General features: G+C 38.5%; 1 protein-coding gene across 2 annotated transcripts; it reads left to right on the top strand.

Annotated features, from left to right (window-relative positions):
- The first annotated feature begins 501 nt into the window (after positions 1 to 501).
- Positions 502 to 7836, top strand: LOC148038809 (putative beta-D-xylosidase 5). Of its 2 annotated transcripts, none has more exons than XM_087674673.1 (8): positions 502 to 1066; positions 2180 to 2473; positions 2638 to 2807; positions 2962 to 3059; positions 3245 to 3607; positions 3894 to 4223; positions 6067 to 6351; positions 7217 to 7836. In XM_087674673.1, the coding sequence occupies exons 1-8, from the start codon at positions 641 to 643 to the stop codon at positions 7552 to 7554; spliced, it is 2304 nt and encodes a 767-aa protein (XP_087530799.1). In that variant the 5' UTR covers positions 502 to 640; the 3' UTR covers positions 7555 to 7836. The 2 variants fall into 2 exon arrangements, with proteins under 2 accessions (XP_087530799.1, XP_087530798.1); XM_087674672.1 differs by having other exon boundaries at positions 3810 to 4223.
- Positions 7837 to 21688: the final 13852 nt, after the last annotated feature.

The following is a 21688-nucleotide window of genomic DNA, read 5'->3' as shown; positions in this document are numbered from 1 at the left end:
GTTGGGTTCAAGCAAGGGTGAGCCTTGGTGGTCATGTGGTTAGATGGGTGGTTTGACATAGAAATTGGCAGAAATGGGTGGGACCCAATAGATGTCACTAAATAGGCCTCCTTACCCTAGTGTCGATAAGGATAAACTTAAAATTTATCCATTTTTTGAAAATCCAGCCGGTAAAAATATCCTGAAGGGCTGTTTTATGCGAACATTGTCTAATTAACATAATATGATGATTACTTGGGCTATAGATTAAATCAAAGCCATATTAAAATGGGTGGCAGCGTGAAGCAAATGGAGAGCCAAGAAGTGGGGCAAAAGCCTGCGATGTATAGAAGTATTGCAGAAGTTAAGGCGTATTGCCTTGGAAGGCTTAGTATTGCCTTGGAAGGCTTAGTAACTGAAGAACGCAGCACGCAGAAGGTAGCACGGAGGCAGGACCTTGCATGCACACATGCATTATATAAAAAGGAGAACGATGTGCAGGTGAGGCAGCGCGTCCGAGCATCACACAGCACCGTGAATATGGAGAGGATATAAAGCCAGTAATATCGAGGTGGGGTGGGGAGGATTTAAGCGATCGGATACAAATAGTATACCAGAATATAGTAATTATAATAGAGCAACAGCTGCTGAATTAATAGTAATGGAGGTGGGCTATCATGTGGCTGGGGTGATGAGGGGGGCGTTGCAGTGGATGCTGCTAGGATTTCATCTGCTGACGAGGGTGGCGCAGCAGCAGGACAGTCCCGTGTTATTGTATCCATGCGGCGGGGGCGGGGGCACCTACGGGTTCTGCAACAAGGGATTGGGGGTGCAGGAGAGGGTGAGGGATCTGGTGGGGCGGCTGAGCTTGGAGGAGAAGGCGGCGCAGCTGGGCAACTCGGCCGCGGGCGTGGCGCGCCTCGGCATCCCTCCCTACGAGTGGTGGTCCGAGGCCCTACATGGAGTCTCCAACACAGGGCCTGGCACCTCCTTCTCGCGCGGTCCCATCCCTGCCGCCGTCAGCTTCCCGCAGGTCATCCTCTCCGCCGCCTCCTTCAACACCTCCCTCTGGAAATCCATTGGCCAGGTAAGAATCCCCAGGCTCCCCAATATACACACACTAAGGATTATTTTAAGGTGGTGTCACCCCTAGAGTCTCGACTGGACTTTCAAAGTAAAGGTAGCCATAATTTTGGACATGGCTACATATTTTATTATGCCTTGGGGGATGTACACCCATGAAGGGTTTGAACTCAAACACCCATATACCTTAACCCACACTCAAACCACTACGCCATGACCGGGTTGCCAAAGGTAGCCATAATTTTAACAAGGGGAAAAAAACATGTCATACCATGTCTACTTTACATATGAGACTCCTACAAAGCCTAATATGAGCTAGGTGCGACATGACCCTTGGTGGCTAATATTCGTCAACTGGGTCCTTCTCTAATGTACATGCCTAATTTGTCTTATGGATTCGAAAAGGAAGCACTTTAGGAGTAGTGCTCGTTGAAAAGAAAATACTTTAGCAATAGTGCTCCTACAATGCAACAATTTAATATATTTTTACTATATTTCAATCAACATTTTAGTATTTTCAATCAACTAGAATTTCAAATGTTAATTCAAAACTTTCCATGACTTGGTAACAAGGATGCAAAGTTTCCAACCAAATACAAATTGGTTAGCCTTGGTAAATTGAAGAGAACACTAGCACATAAACATGCCCTTTGATACACAATTCTAAACAAAAAAAGAACCTCAACATTTTATTAGAGAAAGCCATTTCATGTGGTAAATATATGCGATCTAGCTTGGATTCAAACATCACACCTTAGAAAGTGCACATACGTGCCAAAGAACATGTATTTGAAACAAAGAAGAAATAAAAACCTTCAACTCTTTCTAGAGGTCTCTCATTTCAATTGGGATCTAGTTACATGAGAATTTTTTCTAAATGGTGCCTCACAAATTTAGACTTGGTATATATCCTTCTTTCTCTCATGCTTGTGTAAAGAAAGTTTCACCACAAATAATAATTTTGGTATAATTGGAATGGTTGCATAATGTAACTACAAAGTTGTTCTAGAAGAACATGTGGAATGGTGAAATCGCATTTAGTATAAACATGTGTAATGGGATAGAACCTAGTGGAAGTAGGTAAAACAAGATTCACTTATTCACCATTTTGTGTCAGGTGGTGTCTACTGAAGCTAGGGCTATGCACAATCAAGGACAAGCAGGATTAACATTTTGGAGCCCCAACATCAACATCTTGCGAGATCCTCGATGGGGGCGTGGCCAAGAAACTCCTGGAGAAGATCCATTTCTCGCAAGTCAATATGCAATAAATTATGTCAGAGGTTTGCAAGATGTTGAAAATCAAGATCCTCAATCAGATCATCTCAAAGTGGCAGCATGTTGCAAGCACTACACGGCTTATGATCTAGATAATTGGAAAGGTGTAGATAGATTTCACTTTGATGCACAGGTACTATGAGTTTACACAATTGGGCTTTCGGGCATTTCTATAGGAATAACTCATGGCAATAGAATTAGTCAAGTATATAGCTATAATTCTCAAACATTGTGACATGATATAGTAGCTTTTGTTAATTAAAAAAAGTCGTTTAACCTATGTAATACATTTCTTAGGTCACACAACAAGATTTAGATGACACTTATCAACCTCCCTTCAAGAATTGCATAATCAATGGAAATGCTGCATGCGTCATGTGCTCTTACAATCGTGTTAATGGAGTACCAACTTGTGTTGATAAAAATCTTCTCATTGGAACCGTGAGAGAAGAATGGGGTCTCAATGGGTATGTTGCACTATCTTGATTAATTTTTGACTTTAAAAAATAGTTGTCATAAATCACATCTATAAACATCTTAGAATCCCCTTGGGTCATAATGCATTTTCATTCCATATGCACAACTAATTCGATTTTTTCATACCCAATTTTCCTATTGTAGGTATGTGGCCTCCGATTGTGATTCAGTAGAGGTGTTATATAATAGCATACATTATACACAAACGCCAGAAGATGCAGTGGCAGATGCTATAATTGCAGGTTTAAAAACTATTACTTTCTTCATTGAGGATAGGCAAATCATGCCAAAATCATAACATTACAGAGTCAAATAAGTAGAGAGTTCATGTGTACTTTTATTTTAGTGTATTTTGTGGCCAATAAATTGATGCGAGAGAACTTTTGGGACTTTTACTAATGAATGAATGCAATTGTTTTACAAACAGGATTAAACATGAACTGTGGAGTATTCTTGCCCAACTACACTATGAAAGCAGTGTCACTTGGCAAGCTTAATGAAACTACTGTGGATGTGTCCCTTTCTTACCTCTACACTGTCCTAATGAGGCTTGGATATTTTGATGGAGACCCTACCACTCAAACTTATGGTTCTCTTGGGCCTTCAAATGTGTGCACTAAGGAGCATAGGGATCTTGCAATAGAAGCTGCAAAACAAGGGATAGTTCTTATAAAAAACAATTTAACCAATCAACAATATGGACTACCCCTCTCCATCAAATCCATAACAAATCTTGCAATTATTGGACCTAATGCAAATGTAACATCCACAATGATAGGAAATTATGCAGGTACAAATTTAATGCATTCAAGTATATATTCTATCTGGCAATGACTAAAATGTGATGTGCCTTATATATCTTAATCTATTAAATGCACACCAATGCAACTACCTTTTCTTAGTTGTGTTAATTCAAGTGCAATTGCACATTAATTTAATTAGAACTCATCAAATTATGAACAATTGAGGGCATTTTTAAATCTTTTATGCAGGTGTTCCTTGTCTTTACACTACACCATTGCAAGGACTCTCTATATACACAAATACCACCTACCAACCTGGTTGCATTGATGTAGGATGTGCTACCGATGATTTAATAGAGCCAGCGGTACAAGCAGCAAAGCAAGCAGATGTTGTCATTCTTGTTATGGGATTGGACCAATCCCAAGAGAGGGAAGGTTTTGATAGAACTACATTAACTCTTCCTGGAGAACAAAAGAATCTTATATTGCAAGTTGCAAATGCAAGCAAGAGTCCAGTTATCTTGGTAATCATGTCAGGGGGCCCAATCGATATTGGATTTGCACAAGATCACCCATCTATATCAAGCATATTATGGGTTGGTTATCCAGGTGAAGCAGGAGGTCAAGCTATAGCAGAAGTCATTTTTGGGGACTATAATCCAGGTAATATGATTGTTAGAGAGTATTATCCAACTAACAATATGCAATGAATGAAGATCTATGTTTTTAGCTTTCACAAATTGCATGTATCCAAATGGAGGTTAGGGTCCATAAGACATGTAAAGCATGCACAAAAAGTTCAATTTTGTTCTGTTGTCATGCTTACATGCATTGTACAACTTGATAGTGCAATTAGAAGTGTTTTTTGAGCCTAAAGTTAGAATTTAGTGTATGCTAATGTAGGAGGTGATAAGAGAGATAACACAAATCTATAGTTTAGTTTTGAATATCTTGATTGCACTATTTCTACACATTGAAATTAGGGGCTAAGAAAAAGGAGCAATTTGAAATCATCCATCTAGTCACTATATGCATCTTGCATTTAGGTCCTCAAACACTATTATGCCTTATGCATAGCCTCTAAATTTAGCACATGGCATCTGAGCATGTGGATTTAGTTCATCATCTATTATTGTCACATACAACATTTTGTTATCTTTGAATTTGTGAGTCATCTTGGACAATAAACAGAGCACATGAAAACAATATCTTTGGACTTAGAAAAACAACAACAAAAAGTAAAATCAAATTTGATTCTAAATGCCACAACCATGGCTACTTTCTATAAAGCTATTGTTTTGGGTAGTAGCCATCAATATTTGGTAAATTAAATTGATTTTCTTCTAAGACTAGAGAATTGAAAAATGACAAGTGCCCTTGCTTTACTATAGCACTATCAAACTAATAAATTCTACCCAAGATAATGGTAGTTCATCTAGTCTTTAGGAACAAAAATAAGGACAAGTAGGGGTGGTCTAATCATAGAGAATCATTATTGCATCTAAGTATGGTAGCATGCATTTGGTAGGGTAAAGAGGGTGTCTTACTCCTTTCACGGAGTAAAATAAAGACGAGAAATGTTTATCTAATCATTGATAAGTTATGTTTATCCAAGCATAGACAAAGGTAATGCTTATGAGTTAGTTGTGAAGTATTGCCACATCTAACTTGGATACTTACCCAAATGTTTGGCTATGTAAGCATTTAAGGCTCTCTCAAACACACAAAAGGAGACATAACTTGAGGAGACTAAGAGACCAAGCATACCCATCATCTTGATTGTGTGGAATATGAAAAATATGAGGGACCAAGTAGCCTAATCCTTTCGTCTCCCACATATATCTTGTTTTGATGTGTTGACTTGGTGTCCCCTAGCATGAAGGAACTTTCATTAGGGAATCTAGATGCTTTATCAAGGTTCTTTGATTTACATCTTTGAGACCATGCAATGCAAAAGATATTTGTGAAATGTCTAAAAGATGAAATTTCATGTGCTTTGGTAACCAAAGTATTGCTTGTTGATACGACCATCCCTCCTTTGTGAGTACACACAAATGTCTTGGATGTAACTTGAGCCATGTTTGAAGAGTTTTTACATCCATGCATCTAACCATGGCCTAATATAACTTCTAATACATGTTTCAAGGAATCCCTTGAATACTTTGGGCTAACGACAAGGCCATGCACAAAATTAATGCATGTACAAAACCAATCCAGGGACATGGCTACAACAAGTCTAGAAGGGAGTTGAAATAGAATACTTGAAGAAGATTCTTTTGCATGTGCTAATGACAAAATTTAATACAAGAAAGGATATTTACAGACCCCCCCGCAAGTAGGGTATTTATGCTATAATAAGTTGAGATGAGTCCACTTGAATTATGCTTAAACATTGTGAGTAGTTAGTATTGATGCTGGCAGACTTGTTTTAAGGTCCCATGCGATGAAGAGAAAAGCTAGTAAAATGCATGCGTTAGTAAAAGAGACTTGAATTGGATTTGTGCAGCTGGGAGGCTTCCCATGAGCTGGTATCCTGAAAGCTATGCCGACAATATCGAGATGACGGATATGCACATGCGCCCCAATGCAACCACGGGCTACCCAGGCCGCACTTACAGATTCTACACAGGAGAGACGCTGTATGAGTTCGGACATGGCCTCAGCTTCACTACCTTCACCCACACTTTCCTCGATGCACCCACCCATTTGGCCTTGAGCATTCAAAGCCCTCATATCCATCATGATACCAACATCAATAACACGACGTTGTCCCAAGCTAATACTAGCCATGGTGAGTATACTAGAGGTGTATTATCATTAGGAGAGAGAGAGAGAGAGAGAGAGAGAGAGAGAGAGAGAGAGAGAGAGAGAGAGAGATTGATTTACATAAGCGATTTACCACAAGCTCCTTCTCACTAAGTCCTCATAGTATCATCAAGGCATGAAGATTGTGATTCTTTCCCAGGGTTTATGCCACACTCAGAACCACATGTTGAAATTGTACTTTGTTACACACTACCATCTTTACATGATTGTGTGCACATTTTACGCTTTAGCCAATGACCATAATATAATGACTCAAGGATTCTAGATGAATGAACAAAAAGGATCATCCCCATCCAATGAAGTAGCTCCCCAAGTATTAGCTTGATTTTGAAGGAACATTTCTATGCATGAAGTGCCCGAACCTCTTCGTTGATTATTCGATTATTTATATCCTCATGACGATTAAAATGCTCTTAAAAGTTAAGGTTAGGAAATAGTTTCTATCTTTTGGCAACTATCATAGAATCTTATTTTCTAGAACCACCAAGCTATATGTAAGTGACTAAGTGAACCTATAAACAAAATTGGTTCATACATGGAAATAGACTCACACATAAGGGGTGCTAGATAATTGTTGACCACATGCAATGTACATGGTTGCTCACAAACACACCCTTGAGCAAATCCCATACTTATAGCTTACGATTCCCATTTGCATGTAGAATAATCACGTGACATTTCTAAAAATTTCACTATTTATACTTGACAACATGGATCTTTATTATTCTAATATTCATTTTGATTTGAAGATAACACACTTTTTACATGCAAGGGCCATTAAATTTTAATTGCACATGGCTAAAATTTTCTTTTTTTCTCTCTTTTTGCAGGAAGGATTTTGAATGTGGACCAACTTCAATGTGATAATTTGGCATTTACAGTCAATGTGAATGTGAAAAATGTAGGCAATTATATAGGGGACCATGTGATGATCATGTTTTGGAGTCCTAAGTTGGATGGATCAATCCAAGGTGTCCCCAAGCGACAAGTGGTAGATTTTAACAGAATTCATAGGCTTAAGCCAAGGGAAAGTGCCAAGATAAGCATAGACTTGAATGTGTGCAAGCATCTTAGCTATGTGAATGCACAGGCTCAAAGAGTTGTATCATTAGGGGCACATGTGTTGACAATCGATGAATCTCAACATGAGATACAAATTCATCGATAACAATCTGATGTTACACTAAACTTCTAAAGTTGGGCATCATGAAGATGTCACATGGGATATTGATTCTATACATGATATTTGTTCAAATCATAGCTTTCCAATACTAGCCATGTTACATATGACAAAAGTCTCAAAATATATTGAAAGGCTACTTATTAAGATTCAACAATGTAAGATATTTGTTTGTACTACTATACATTTGAAGAACATTGGTCATAATTGTACAAGCACTACTTGTAAAATTTACATCGGAAAACTTTCCAAGAATAATTCATTGGGTGCCATATTTATGTCTCAAAATTAGGGGATTCTTTATTATGTTTCCAAATAAACAAACCATACACTAAAGATTATAGTGAATCTAGATATATTTAGATCTTTGGACAAAAGGCTAGAAATTCTTCAAGATGCTTTACCATCCAACTTATGATATGATGTGCGTAATTGCTTTGAGAGATTGAGCCTAATATCTTGCCTAGAATATATTTTCCAGTTTTAGACATGTACTTGTATCAAAATCATGCTAAATCTTGAATCTAAAATTAAAAAAAGTGATAGAAAAAATCAACAGAAGTGTATGAGAAAACGAAGAATGAAAACAAGGAAACATGGGGAGTGTGAGGCTTTATCCTCCTAAACCATGGGGCCACCAAAAAAGGGACAAAAAAACAGGGTGTCCCTTCCTCAAGTCACTTTCCTTTTCTTTCATTTGTCCATCAATTTTAATCTTGAATTTGCAAGTTCCAACCATGAGTTTTATAACTCTTTTCCATAGAGAAACATGTTTCATTGTTGGTAATGATAGAACACCATAACTGAAAGGGGTATTCAAAATCATCCTCTTATAGGCTTTGTGATGTCAAACTTTTGGGGTAAAATGCTTGGTACCCATTTCCTTATTGATCCTTCTACTCTACCTAGTCTATGTATCCCCTAGGGATTGTGGAGAACTGGGAAGAGGCATAAAGGTTTTGCCATGATAACATTAAAAAGGAGGATTATGGGACACATAGTGCTGAAAGAGCTTACAGAATAGTTTATACAAATATCTAGAAGATAGAGTTGGTCATAAAAAAGGGAGTTGGTCTCCATTGTCATAGTGCATGAGGCTAATTGCAATTGTGAAGTACTTTTAGGAGAGGGAGAATACCACCACATGTGATCAACACTTGGGAAAAAAATATCCTAATCAAGGCCACTATGTGTGATAAAAAGGTGCCATGGAGCTATTATAAGAAGTATTCACTACAAGGGATTAGACTTGTAGATGACATCATAGCGGCATTTCTTGAACTAGAAATAAAGTTAGGCAGCATCTAAAATCGTGCAAAACCTTGTGTCAAAAGACCCCCATTACCATGTGAGTATATAAAATGAATATGTAATCACGATTTTGAATGAGTCTTTTATTGGATAGGTCTTCAACTTTCATAGACTTTTAAACATGCGGGGCAAGTCATTGCACCATTTTGCATTGTTTATATTAATAGAACCAATATGATGTGAAAACTTACACCTAATAACATAACTTGACACAATGAAATGTTAAAGGCAAATAATTTAAAAAAAGGAGAATAATGAAATACAACTCTTTTATGTATTACAACTTAAAATGAGTTTACATAAGAGGTAGGAACCAAAGAGTACTAATTCTAACCAACTATAGATAGGAAATATTCCTATCAAGCGTGTCTTGATGATGCATGTGGGGCTCGCTCCTTGGGAAGGGCAAGTTGTGGAGGAGCATTCGGATCCCCCCATGATGATATACACATTGTATGTGGTGTAAGAGCAACGTTTTGTTCTTTTGCACATGGAATTTTAAACGTGCGGGGCACATTATTGCATCATTGTGCATTGTTTATATGAATAGAACCAATATGGTGTGAAAACTTACACCCAACAAAATAACTTGACACAATGAAATGTTAAAGGAAAATACTTTAAAAAAAAGAGAATAATGAAATAGAACTCTTTTCTGTGTTACAACTTGAAATGAGTTTACATAAGAGGTAGGAACCAAAGAGTACAAATTCTAAGTAAGTATAGATAGGAAATATTCCTATCAGACATGTCTTGATGATGCATGTGGGGCTCGCACCTTGGGAAGGGCAAGTTGTGGAGGAGCATTTAGATCCCCCCATGATGATAAACACATTGTATGTGGTGTAAAAGCAACGTTTTGTTCTTTTGCACATGGACACTTAAACGTGCGGGGCATTGTGCATTGTTTATATAAATAGAACCAATATGGTGTGAAAACTTACACCCAATAACATAACTTGACATAATGAAATGTTAAAGGAAACTACTTTAAAAAAAGGAGAATAATGAAATAGAACTCTTTTATATATTACAGCTTGAAATGAGTTTACATAAGAGGTAGGAACCAAAGAGTACAAATTCTAACTAAGTGTAGCATTAGGAAAAAAATAAACTCACAAATGGGCCCTTAAAAATAATATAGTTTAAGATGTGGGCCTTTTGGATTGTCCAATAGGAAGGCTAGATATTGACATCCATGCAGGGTGAATCTTCTCTCTCCAAATCTTGGGTTTTCTATTAAAAAAAGGGGTAGTGGGGGATTTAAAAAAAGGGAGAATGAATAGTACACAAAAATTGAGTTTCTTTCACCTCGTATTTCCCCCCTTTTTTGGAGTATTTTCAATTTTGGTTTTTTTCCCTCTCACGAAATGAGTTTAACCCAAAAGTTGAGCAATAGGGACCACTTTCCCTCTCTTCTCTATACTCATGAATTTTCGTCTCCATTGAAGCTCCTTGTTGAGAGTAATTAGGGTTTTGAGGATTCTGCTTACCTCTGCACTTCTTCTCCATGCAACTCTAGATTTTGGGCAAAACACAGGTGCCCATCTCTCTTTGCATTTTCTCTTGTTTGCTATTTTTTCAATAGGGTTTGACGTCGTTTCTTACTGTTATTGTTGTTTTATTGTAGAGGTTGTTTGGGGTAGGAGACAGAGGTGCTCATCTCTCTCTCTCTCTCTCTCTCTCTCTCTCTCTCTCTCTCTCACTCACTCACTCACACACTCTCTCTCCTTTCTTTACCCCCTCTCTCTATGTGTTGTTCTATTTTATGTTGTGTTTTCAATAGAATTTGATGTTGGTACTAATTGTTGTTTTCTTGCAGAGTTTATTTGGAGCAAGAGGCAAAGGTGTTAATCTCTCTCTCTGTGTTTATTTTTTTTCTAATATCTTTTCAATACAACATAATGTTAGTTCTAACCCTTGTTGTTGTTTTATTGCAGAGATCATTTTGGGTAACATTGCATAAGTGCTCATCTCTCTCTCCCTCTCTCTTTCTCTCTCTATGTTTCCTCTTTTCTATTGTTTTTTTAGTATACCTTCATGTAACTACTAACTCTTGCTATTGTCTTTTGCAAAGATCAATTTGGGCAAGATTGGATAGGTGCTCATTTCTTTCTCTCTCCCGCATACTCACACACTTTCTCTTTCTTCATCTCTGCATTTTCCCTTTTCTACTATCTTTACAATAGGGTTTGATGCTAGTTCTAACTTAAGGATCAATTGTTGTTGCAACAATTAACACAAGGTAGACTAGAGATTTTGTAGCTCAATTTATAGGTAAATATGCCATATTTGTGGTGCCACAATTTATTCATTTAATTAGTGACTTTTATGTTTGATGGGATTGATGTTTTCTTATGTCCATCATTTGCAATGGGTTTTGATCAGTAACGATTCAATCTTATCTTCAGCAGATCAGCTTATAGGTAAATTGGCCCTATTTTGTATTGCTTCTATTCATGTAGTTATCTAGATATTTTTTGCTAAAAGGGATTCATGAAAGTATTTTTGTTAAAAGGGATTCATGCTGGTATTTTTTTGTACATATAGGTATTGTACAAGGTTTAGGTGAAGCACAGAATTCTCGATCGACTATTTTGATGTGGTGAGTGATTCCTTTGTGCTGGATGATATGGATTTGCTGGAAGTCGATGGTTCAAAAATCCTCTGCTTTATTGGTCCTATGTGTCCATTCGGATCTCCATGCCAATTTGCAATGATCCATGAAACTCTTGTATCATATCATTCATATTACACACAATGTGTTGAGTCTTAGAATATCATAGGTGTCAATCCAATGTGCCTATTAAGATTTGCATGCCATGTGGCTGCTATCCTTATAACAACTACTCTATAATACCCACATTTCATGTTGGAAGAGAGGGAGAGAGACAGAGTGGAGTAGAAGATGAGCCTCAGCTCATTGTTGTTGTTCTTCCATTATTCTTCCATCATACTCACTGAAAGAGACTTACACACATAGGTATGACTAACCAAGACTAACTGTGGAGTCACTGACTACATTGACTTATTAAATGTCACACACGTGTACAAATGTATCCAGTCACACACATAAAGATAGACTAACTGAAGAGTAGCGGGAGCTTGATATTCTAACACTCCCTCTCAAGCTCAAACCATCTAATAAACAATGTGTTGAGTCTTAGAACATCTTAGGTGTCAATCCAATGTGCCTATTAAGATTTGCATGCCATGTGGCTGCTATCCTTATAACAATTACTCTATAATACCCACATTTCATGTTGAAAGAGAGGGAGAGAGACAGAGTGGAGTAGAAGATGAGCCTTAGCTCATTGTTGTTGTTCTTCCATTATTCTTCCATCATACTCACTGAAAGAGACTTACACACATAGGTATGACTAACCAAGACTAACTGTGGAGTCACTGACTACATTGACTTATTAAATGTCACACACGTGTATAGATGTATCCAGTCACACACATAAAGATAGACTAATTGAAGCGGGAACTTGATATTCTAACACTCCCCCTCAAGCTCAAACCATCTAATAAACTCCAAGTAGTTGTCAGAAGTATATGAACTTTTCTTTACCAAGAGGCTTGGTAAATATATTTGCTACCTGGCCTTTAGTCTTCACATGAATCAAGTCAATCTGCCGTGTAGGAACCATTTCTCTGATGAAATGGTAGTGAACCTCAATATGTTTGGACCTAGCATGGTAGACAGGATTGTTAGCCAACATAACACTGCTGAGGTTATCACAATGCAATCTCACTCTGCTTTCCAGCTGTATTCCCAAGTCTTTCAGCAGTTTCATTAACCAAACTGCTTCGCAAGCCGCTAAGGCAGCTCCTCTGTACTCAGCTTCTGTACTAGACAATGCAATTGTAGGCTGTTTTTAATCTGCCAACTGATCATTCTGCTGCTCAATCCAAATGCATAACCACTGGTTGACCTCCTGTCTCATAGGCACAACCAGCCCAATCAGCATTAGTAAACCCCGTCAAGTCAAGGGATTTTCCATATGCATAGGACAATCCATAATCTGTAGTACACTTTACATATCTCGTGATCCTCCTGACTGCATCTAAATGTGGTTTGCAAGGATTTTGCATGAACTGATTAATCATCCCCATTGCATAACATAAGTCAGAACAAGTAATAGTCAAGTATATCAAGCTGCCCACCATCTATCGATACATGGTCACATTCTCTATGTCATTCCCAACATCAATCTGTAGCTTGATATTCTGATGAAGAGGTGTCTCCATAGGCTTGCATTCAGCCATACCATACTTCTGTAACATGTCATGAGCATGCTACTTCTGTAACAGCCATATACCTTGAGGCATAGAGATTACCTCAATCCCAAGAAAATACTTCAGCTCACCAGGGTCTTTGACTCTGAATTCAGCCCATAAACATGATTTAATTTCAACAATGCCCTCTTCATCATCTCCAGTAATGACAAGATCATCTACATAAATCACTAGAAACACACATCCATGATCTGTCTTCTTCGTGAATAGACTGTGATTTGCATCACCCAATCTAAATCCATGTTGCTGTAAATAACTGCTGATCCGAGTATTCCATGCTCTAGGTGCCTGTTTTAGCCCATATAAAGCCTTTTTTAGCTTACATACATGTGTAGGAAAGTCCGGGTGAACATAGCCTTCAGACTGCTCCATATATACTTCCTCAACCAGATCACCGTTCAAGAAAGCATTCTTGATGTCCATTTTCCATAATTTCCAGCCTTTGCATGCTGCCAAAACAATGAAAGTTCTAACTGTTGCCATTTTAGCCACCAGACTGAAAGTCTCCTCATAGTCAAGGCCATAGTACTGCGCATACCCTTTTGCAACCAGCTTGGCCTTATAGCGTTCTAACAAACCATGTGACTTGCACTTAACCTTACACCCATTTTTAGCCAATGGGGACTTTGCCTTTAGGCAACTCAACCAATTCCCATGTCTCATTTTTAGCCAGGGTTGCATACTCCTCATCCATGGCAACACACCAATTATCATTTGTAACTACATCATCAAACTTTGTAGGTTCTTTGTAACTTGTCACACTAGCCATATATGCATAATGGTGAGCTGAATAACCAGTGTATGTAAACCTGTCAACTAGTTTTTTGACTCTCTCAGATCTTCATAACTATGGCTCACTCTGAGCTTGCCTCTCATGAGGCGGTACATAATGACTCTGCCTTACTCCAGGCATCATAATAGACGGAATGCCCAACTCACTATCCAAATTGTCACTGTTAGATGACCCATAACCTACTGTAAGTGGACTTGTCACATCCTCGAGCATCTTTTCTTTTCCCTTATCCAATCTCCCCCTCACTGACATATCCATGTCAGTGGACGTAGGAGTACAACTTTGCAAGCGTCCTGACCAAGGACTTACTGTAGGTGACCCATCACCTCTAGGACCACTCATAGATGTACTCACTGTAGGTGTATTTTTAGCATTACTAGTGCTGACTGATCCATTAGTAGCCACTGCAATAGGATTATCATACCATGATGCCAGCTCATAAAAAACAACATCTCTGCTAGTCAATGTCTCATGTGTAGATGGTACATAACACTTGTAAGCTTTTCGGTCTTGTGCATAACCAAGGAACACACTCTTGATAGCTTTAGGATCCAATTTCTTCCTCTTTTCAATAGGAACATGCACATATGCAATGTTGCCAAATACCTTCAAGTGTGAAATGTCACGCTTATGACCATACAACCTCTAATATGGAGTTACATCATGAATCCCTGCTGTAGGGGTTCTATTCAGCACATAGACAACATTCACTACTACTTCAACCCAATAAAAATTTGGCAAAATCTTCTCATTCAGCATAGCTCTTGTCGATTCCATCACTACCCTATTTTTCCTTTCTACTACACCATTTTGCTGCAGTGTATAGCTACAAGTTAACTGTCTTCTGATCCCATATTTAGCAAGGTACCTATCAAAGTAAGTAGAGACATATTCTCCACCTCCATCTAATCTAAGACATGAAATTTTACAGCTCAACTCATTTTCAACATGCTTCTTGAAGTCCTTGAATGCATCAACACATCATCCTTATGTTTCAATATATAAAGCGAAGTGTGCCTGTTGAAATCATCAATGAAGGATACATAGTAACGAGCACCACCAAACTAAGCATTATGAGATGTACCCCATACATCTGAATGTATCAATTGCAAGGATCATGAGCTATTCTATACATGTCTCATAAATGGAAACCTTGCCTACTTTCCAAACTAACATGCATCACATACATGTCCAAAGTCATGATACTTGAACTTAGGCAGTCCAAGTACAATCTCCTTCTACTGCATAGATTTCAGCTTTTGTACACTCACGTGGCCAATCCGGTTATGCCATATCTCAACATCCCGTATAGCACCATCATCATGTGCAAACATGGTTGCTTTCAATTTTGGAATTGACACATCAAGAGCAAACATTTTGCCATCTCTTCGGCCTCTAGCAATCAATTTGCAGCCATTACCATATTCTTCAATAGAGCATCCATCTCTATTAAATCTCACTTTTTGCAGATTCTGTTCTGCCATCTGTCCAACTGATAAAATATTCTTGGTTATTGTAGGTATATGTAGTACATCATGTAGGCTCTTTTTCTTGCCATCAGGCATCAATAAAGGTACAACTCCTTTATGCTGAATAGTATGCTGGGTGTCATCCCCAGTATAAACATGTCCATGCGAACCTGCAACCATCTCATCAAACCATTCTCCATGGGGTGTCATATGATTTGAAGCCCTTGAATCAATGTACCATCTCTCATCTCTGTTATGTCTAGATGCATTCTTAGACACATGCTGCATGGCAAACAACCTGTCACCTTGATCATCAAGAACTCCGCCAGATGAAGCATAATTTCCATGTTGTCTACCCTTGGCTTTCATGTCGGCCTGCTTCTTATGACAATATTTGGCTATATGCCCATATCTATAGCAATAATGACAGTTCTTGTCCTTGTTGGATTGATTATTTGACTACTAGGATCCTCCTCTGCCTCTAGGGAATCTCCCCTTGCCTCGAAAACTGCCAGATCCACATTGGCCCTATGTATTCATGCCATGCCAGGCATTCTGCTATTGCTATCCATAAGTGTTTCGAGTGTCTCCTCAACCTTAAAAAGAGCCACGGCCTTTGGCGCCTCTGCCACGCTGGCTAGAGTAAAGAACAATGTCTTTGCTTTGAGACATACTAGAACCTGTATTCAGCCGAAGCTTAACTTCCTCATGTAGCAACAAAGCAATCAACTCATCCCAATAAGGGGATTCAGCTCTCACAGAAATAGATATATCAAATGCTTTATACTCTTTGCCAAGTCCACTCAATGTCACTGCAATCATATCATCCTCAAACATTGAAGATCTAATGGTGGCAAGCTGATCCACTATGTTCTTGATCTCTGTAGTAGTGTAGGCCTGAATGCTTCTGCCATTCCTAGACATGTTATTGAATTGTTGCTTCAACTGAATCTTTCTTCCATGTGTTACATTTCCATAATTCTTCATGAGTATGTCCTATGCGTCCTTTGGGAAATTTCATCCAATAATCTGTATAACCATAGCATATGATATACATAAGGAAAACCAATGTAACACCTTGCACTCTCTCTCAGTCCATAGCTTATGAGCCCTTTTCTGATCATTTGTTGGATTCCTTTCAGGCATTTCATGCTTAGCCTCATCACCTGTACATAAGTCCTAATAACCTCTACCAACCAAAAAATTCTTCATACGGAACTTCCATAAAGAAAAATTTTTGTTGTCCATCTTTTCTCCCACAATTTGAGTGATATTGTCAGTGCCTTGAGCATTTGCCATAGTTGCAGCTTAGGTATTCAGTTATGTATACAACCTGTAAGTATCTGACTCCTTTTCCCACAGTTCAAGACCAGTTTTCTACTATTCAAGACAGTTTTCTGCAATTCAGGACCAGTTTTCTACAATTTAGGATAGTTTCCTGCAATTCAAGGCAATTTTCTCTGCAATTCAAGACAGTTTCCTGCAATTCAGGGCAGTTTTCTGCAATTTAGAACAGTTTCCTACAGATCAGGATAGTTTCTTGCAATAATTTTTTGCACCAAAGAAATAGAGTATTTTAGCCCTTTACAACCTCAAAAACATCCACAAGCATGTGGGATAACCCATATGTATTTTAGTCAGTACATAGACTTTGCAAGAACTGTATCTCTGTCTCATGTTTTCTTACTGTAGTGAAGAAGATATGCAGTCTAAAACCTACAACTTGACATTCAGGCACCTTCCTGACATTCAGGAAATCAATTCCTTTGAGATCCTGAGTAATAAATGATGCTATTTTCTTCAGGAGTGTAGAGAGGCAATGTCATATAATGCATTTAGTGTAAATGACCAGCCAAGTAGATGTCAAGGCATTTGTTTCATCTCTAGATTTCAATCCTTAGTTGCATCCAATGCTCTCTTTAGTCTTCCAAGCATTCAACATACATATGTTAGGTCATACAAATGATAGGAGCTCCAAAATGTCATGTAATGCTTCAATAAGAGACAATGCTTGTTGCCTACATTCACTGATAGTTTCCAGCCATTAAAACATTCCAGATTTGAATATTTTTCAGCATAAAATCCCAGCTCCAATGCATGACATCAAGTCCATATGACTTTCCAGCATATACCTATGCTTCAATGGTACTCCTTAACAAGTTTGAGAGCTCCAAGCTCATGTCAAAGTTGCATACATGCAGTAGGTTGTAGTAGCAAGGTATTGCTCAGGGATACTCCACAAAGGATCCACACAAGATTCAGACCAAGTTTTCAATCATTTGCAGAGATTTGACGTCAGCATACAGCCAGGCGCCAACATGCAAGTCTGGGCTGATCACACAGTAGCAGGTCATGTTGATTTTGATGAAGACGTGAAGACGAGCACTCAAATGCTCCTTGAAGCTCCCTAACAAGTCTCCACCACTGCCATAAGCATAGAGCCTCACACAAGCAAATGCATACCTTTCAAGAATAATGGTTGCCTGCCTATTTCCTATGCTGAATATCTCAAAATTTGTGAGGAATTTGAAAAATCTTTCTTCTGTAAAGTTGTAGACCACATCGAAACGATCAATAACTTGAAGCCGTTTCTCCAAAAACTATTTCTGTAGCAATATATAGCTTCTGCAAAAAAATGGGCGGCATGCACAAATATCCTTTGATGAAGTTTTCTTCAGATTTGATGTCTTGATGTCAAATGGCCACTGCAAGCCTTCAGGCTTCAGATATTCAGGCTCTCATACCATGTTGGAAGAGAGGGAGAGAGACTGAGTGAAGTAGAAGATGAGCCTCAGCTCATTGTTGTTCTTCTTCCATTATTCTTCCATCATACTCACTGAAAGAGACTTACACACATAGGTATGACTAACCAAGACTAACTATGGTTGGAGTTACTAACTCCATCGACTTATTGAATGCCACACATGTGTACAGCTATATCCAGCTAATGTCGGTCACACACATAAAGATAGACTAACTGAGGAGTAGCGGGAGCTTGATATTCTAACATTTCATACAATATATTGAGTCAAATCAGACTCCTATTCATTATAATAAAATTTATTTTGGCAAAATTCTTTGAGTATTCTTGTGCTGTTCTTTTTATTATATTTCATGTAAATGGTATGATTAAAGTGATGCTTTGAAATTGAATCTATACTTTGTGTCGATGTACATATCCACATGCGTTTCGATATCGATGTTTATGTCTGTTTACAAAAGTGTAAACATCTCTTAATGCCATGTTGATTTGTATAGCATATTGGCGATGTCACTGTCATTTGTGAGCGCCGTGAGCCTCAAAATGGAGGATGATTGGCCCTTGAGTATAATGTGCTAGGAAATTACAATGTTAATGTAGAATCCACATGTTAGCTTCTATTTTAAACTAGATGGTAGGAAAATTCAAAGCTGCGAGCTGAGGATACTGTTATCAACGGAAAGTGTGTGGCTCCACATATTTTAGAAATTGTAGAGTCTCCCTAAAAATCCGAACACCACAAGTTGTAATATCCAACACCTATAAATTTTTGGATTTTTTTGGCCAATAGAATATTGTCACTTGCAAACTTGCAATATTTAAAAATTATGGTATTTATGTAAAATCATACACTTGTTATACACTTTCGACATCAACAAATTTACATATGCATGTAAACTTTACAAAGATGTAAGTAAAGCCATAACTAAATATTGTATGCAAAAAGCCCTTAATGGTTTAAAACTTAAGGTTTTTAAGGTAGAACTAGTTTAGTTATTGTTTCATTGTTTCATTTCACACATTCTCTCTTCATCTCTTTATATCCACCACATCCCTCGTACTTGCTACAATGGATGCTCGTGCACACTTTGATGAGTGGATCCACGAGACTATCTTTGCCAACCAGGGTGATGAGATATTTCAGGTTTTCTCTAAGAACTTCAACCTTGAAAGCGTGCTCTCATCGCTGGATCCCCCCCTTCAGGTTTTGGAAGACTTTGGGAGCACCATTGCTACCTGCACATACTCCATCGAGGGATCCGATATGACTTGGGTGCCTTTGGAATAGCTCATGGTATTTCAGACAGGGAATAATCACCAAAAAGTAGTGAATAGGTGCTGGCCCATGTGGATCCTTAGCGCAGAGTATGCATTGTTCCCATGGGTAGTGCACCAGGTACAACACCTTTGGATCTCGTGGAGTTTGATTGCACATTGGCAATTTACCTCGCATTGGATACACCCCTAGAGGAGGAGAGCGATGAAGACACAGCTCCACAGGTTGTTGCTATCACATACACGGGAGAAGAACTGATTGAAGAGCTCATAAATGTTGAAGAGGAACATCGGGTGGTGGCAGAGCAAGGGTTGGCTCTCATGGTGCCATCTTCTTCAAAATAGCCACAAGTTGACAAACCCAACCTTGCCTCCTTGACGCCCATGGAAGAGATGGTGTACAATACTTGCTTCTATCAGATGTGCTGCAATACTTGGAAATGAAGGAAGAAGAGTTGTTTTCCGTCAGGGATTCAATGGAAGACCTGATTGATTATGATTATATGGATGTGCATCCGACGATGGCAAAGATTGAAAGATATGATGGCACAAGCTTAGATACAATGAGTGCTATCATAGCAGCACAGGAGCATATTACCTCAGTTGAAGAAGATTACCTTGTGTCGGATGCTGAATTTGAAGTACTACAACATGATCTGTTTGGACCAAGGCCCCAACTTCCTACCAAGGAGTTTGTAGATCCTTCTGCCCAAAGAGGTGGCTCACTAACACACAAGGAAATGAAGATACAAGATAATTTGAAGCACTACAACATGATCTGTTTGGACCAAGGCCCCAACTTCCTACCAAGGAGTTTGTAGATCCTTTTGCCCAAAGAGGTGGCTCGCTAGCACACGAGGAAATGAAGATACAAGATGATTTGAAGAAGGTGAGATTTCTAACTACCATATATTTTTATGCAACGAACTTGATGGTAGGGTGCGTCAGGTCCCTCGAAGTCCACCAGTGAAATATCAACAAAAAATGATGCCTACAACTGCCCTGTCTGAAGTTTGGCATCTGGGGCCACTTTTTGGGCCAGTCCTAGACGCCAGACTTTGGACAAGGCAGCTAGCAGCCCTGTCCAAAGTCAGGCGTCTAGGGCCACTTTTTGGCCCAATCCCAAATGCCAAAAAAGTGTCCCTAGATGCTAGACTTTGGATAGGGTAGCTACAGGCATCATTTTTGGCCAAGATTTCACTGGTGGATTTCAGGGGACTCGAGTACCCTACCGTCAAGTTTCGTCACTTTTTGATAGCTCTAGGTTAGTCGCTAAATATATTGTTTGATTTGACTTTGTCATTCAGGACATACTGTATATAGATGAGTTTGCATCAAGGCAAGGAGGAGCTCGGCATGCGGATTGATGGAAGGATTCAACTCTAAAGGAGTACATTGGCAACCTTGTTGCAAACTTGCTGGTCTTCCATAAGAAGTGCTCACTAGGAGGGCAAGAAATAATCATGAAAATTTGAGCTTTGACCAAGTTTAGACATTTTTGAGCAATACTTGTGACATATAGCTTGGAGGTGGTGCTAATCAAGCGATCAAAGCTTCTTTACTTGTTTGACCAAATGCGTGGTGGAGCAATGTGTGTGCTTGCTACATTAGGTGACCTTGCTAAAGTGTTAGATCTGCTTCTCTTGGAGAAAGAGCTGAAGGGGGAGTGCATCATTTTTGAAGCAAATAAGAAACTTATATTTTCATCGGAAGCTAGCCCCTTCCACCGAGGAAAAAGCCAAGGAACAATTGAGAGTTCTTGTTGGCTATCGGCTTTTTGTATCTACCATCACTATTAGCCATCACATATATTTTTCTTGATGAATATAAGATATTTTACTTTGTCCTTATAAATAAATATTTATTGAATAAATATGTGATTTGTGTAAGTGTGACAATAATGTGTAGTATGTGAATGATGCATTCACATATGTTAACATAATTCAACGTGTAGTACTGCAATTGCGATTGTGTAAGTGTGACGATAATGTGTGGTACGTGAATGACGCATTTGCATACATTAACATAATTCAACGCATAGTATTGCACTTGCGATTGTGCATAAGCAATAATGTAACTCATATCCGTACGCATTACTACTTTCGATGCGTTTGTACGTTAAACAAAAATCAAGAGTTGTGCATTTCAAGAAACAAAACAAAACAACTTTACTCAATCGTTTGAATTCAGTAAACATCGCATGAGATATTA

This window comes from Lygodium microphyllum, chromosome 3 (assembly GCF_053477565.2).
Source record: "Lygodium microphyllum isolate KBCC chromosome 3, Lygodium_microphyllum_v1.1.10, whole genome shotgun sequence".
Taxonomy (NCBI): Eukaryota; Viridiplantae; Streptophyta; class Polypodiopsida; order Schizaeales; family Lygodiaceae; genus Lygodium; species Lygodium microphyllum.
The sequence above is the reverse complement of the archived record's forward strand: the minus strand, read 5'-3'. Positions and strand labels throughout refer to the sequence as shown.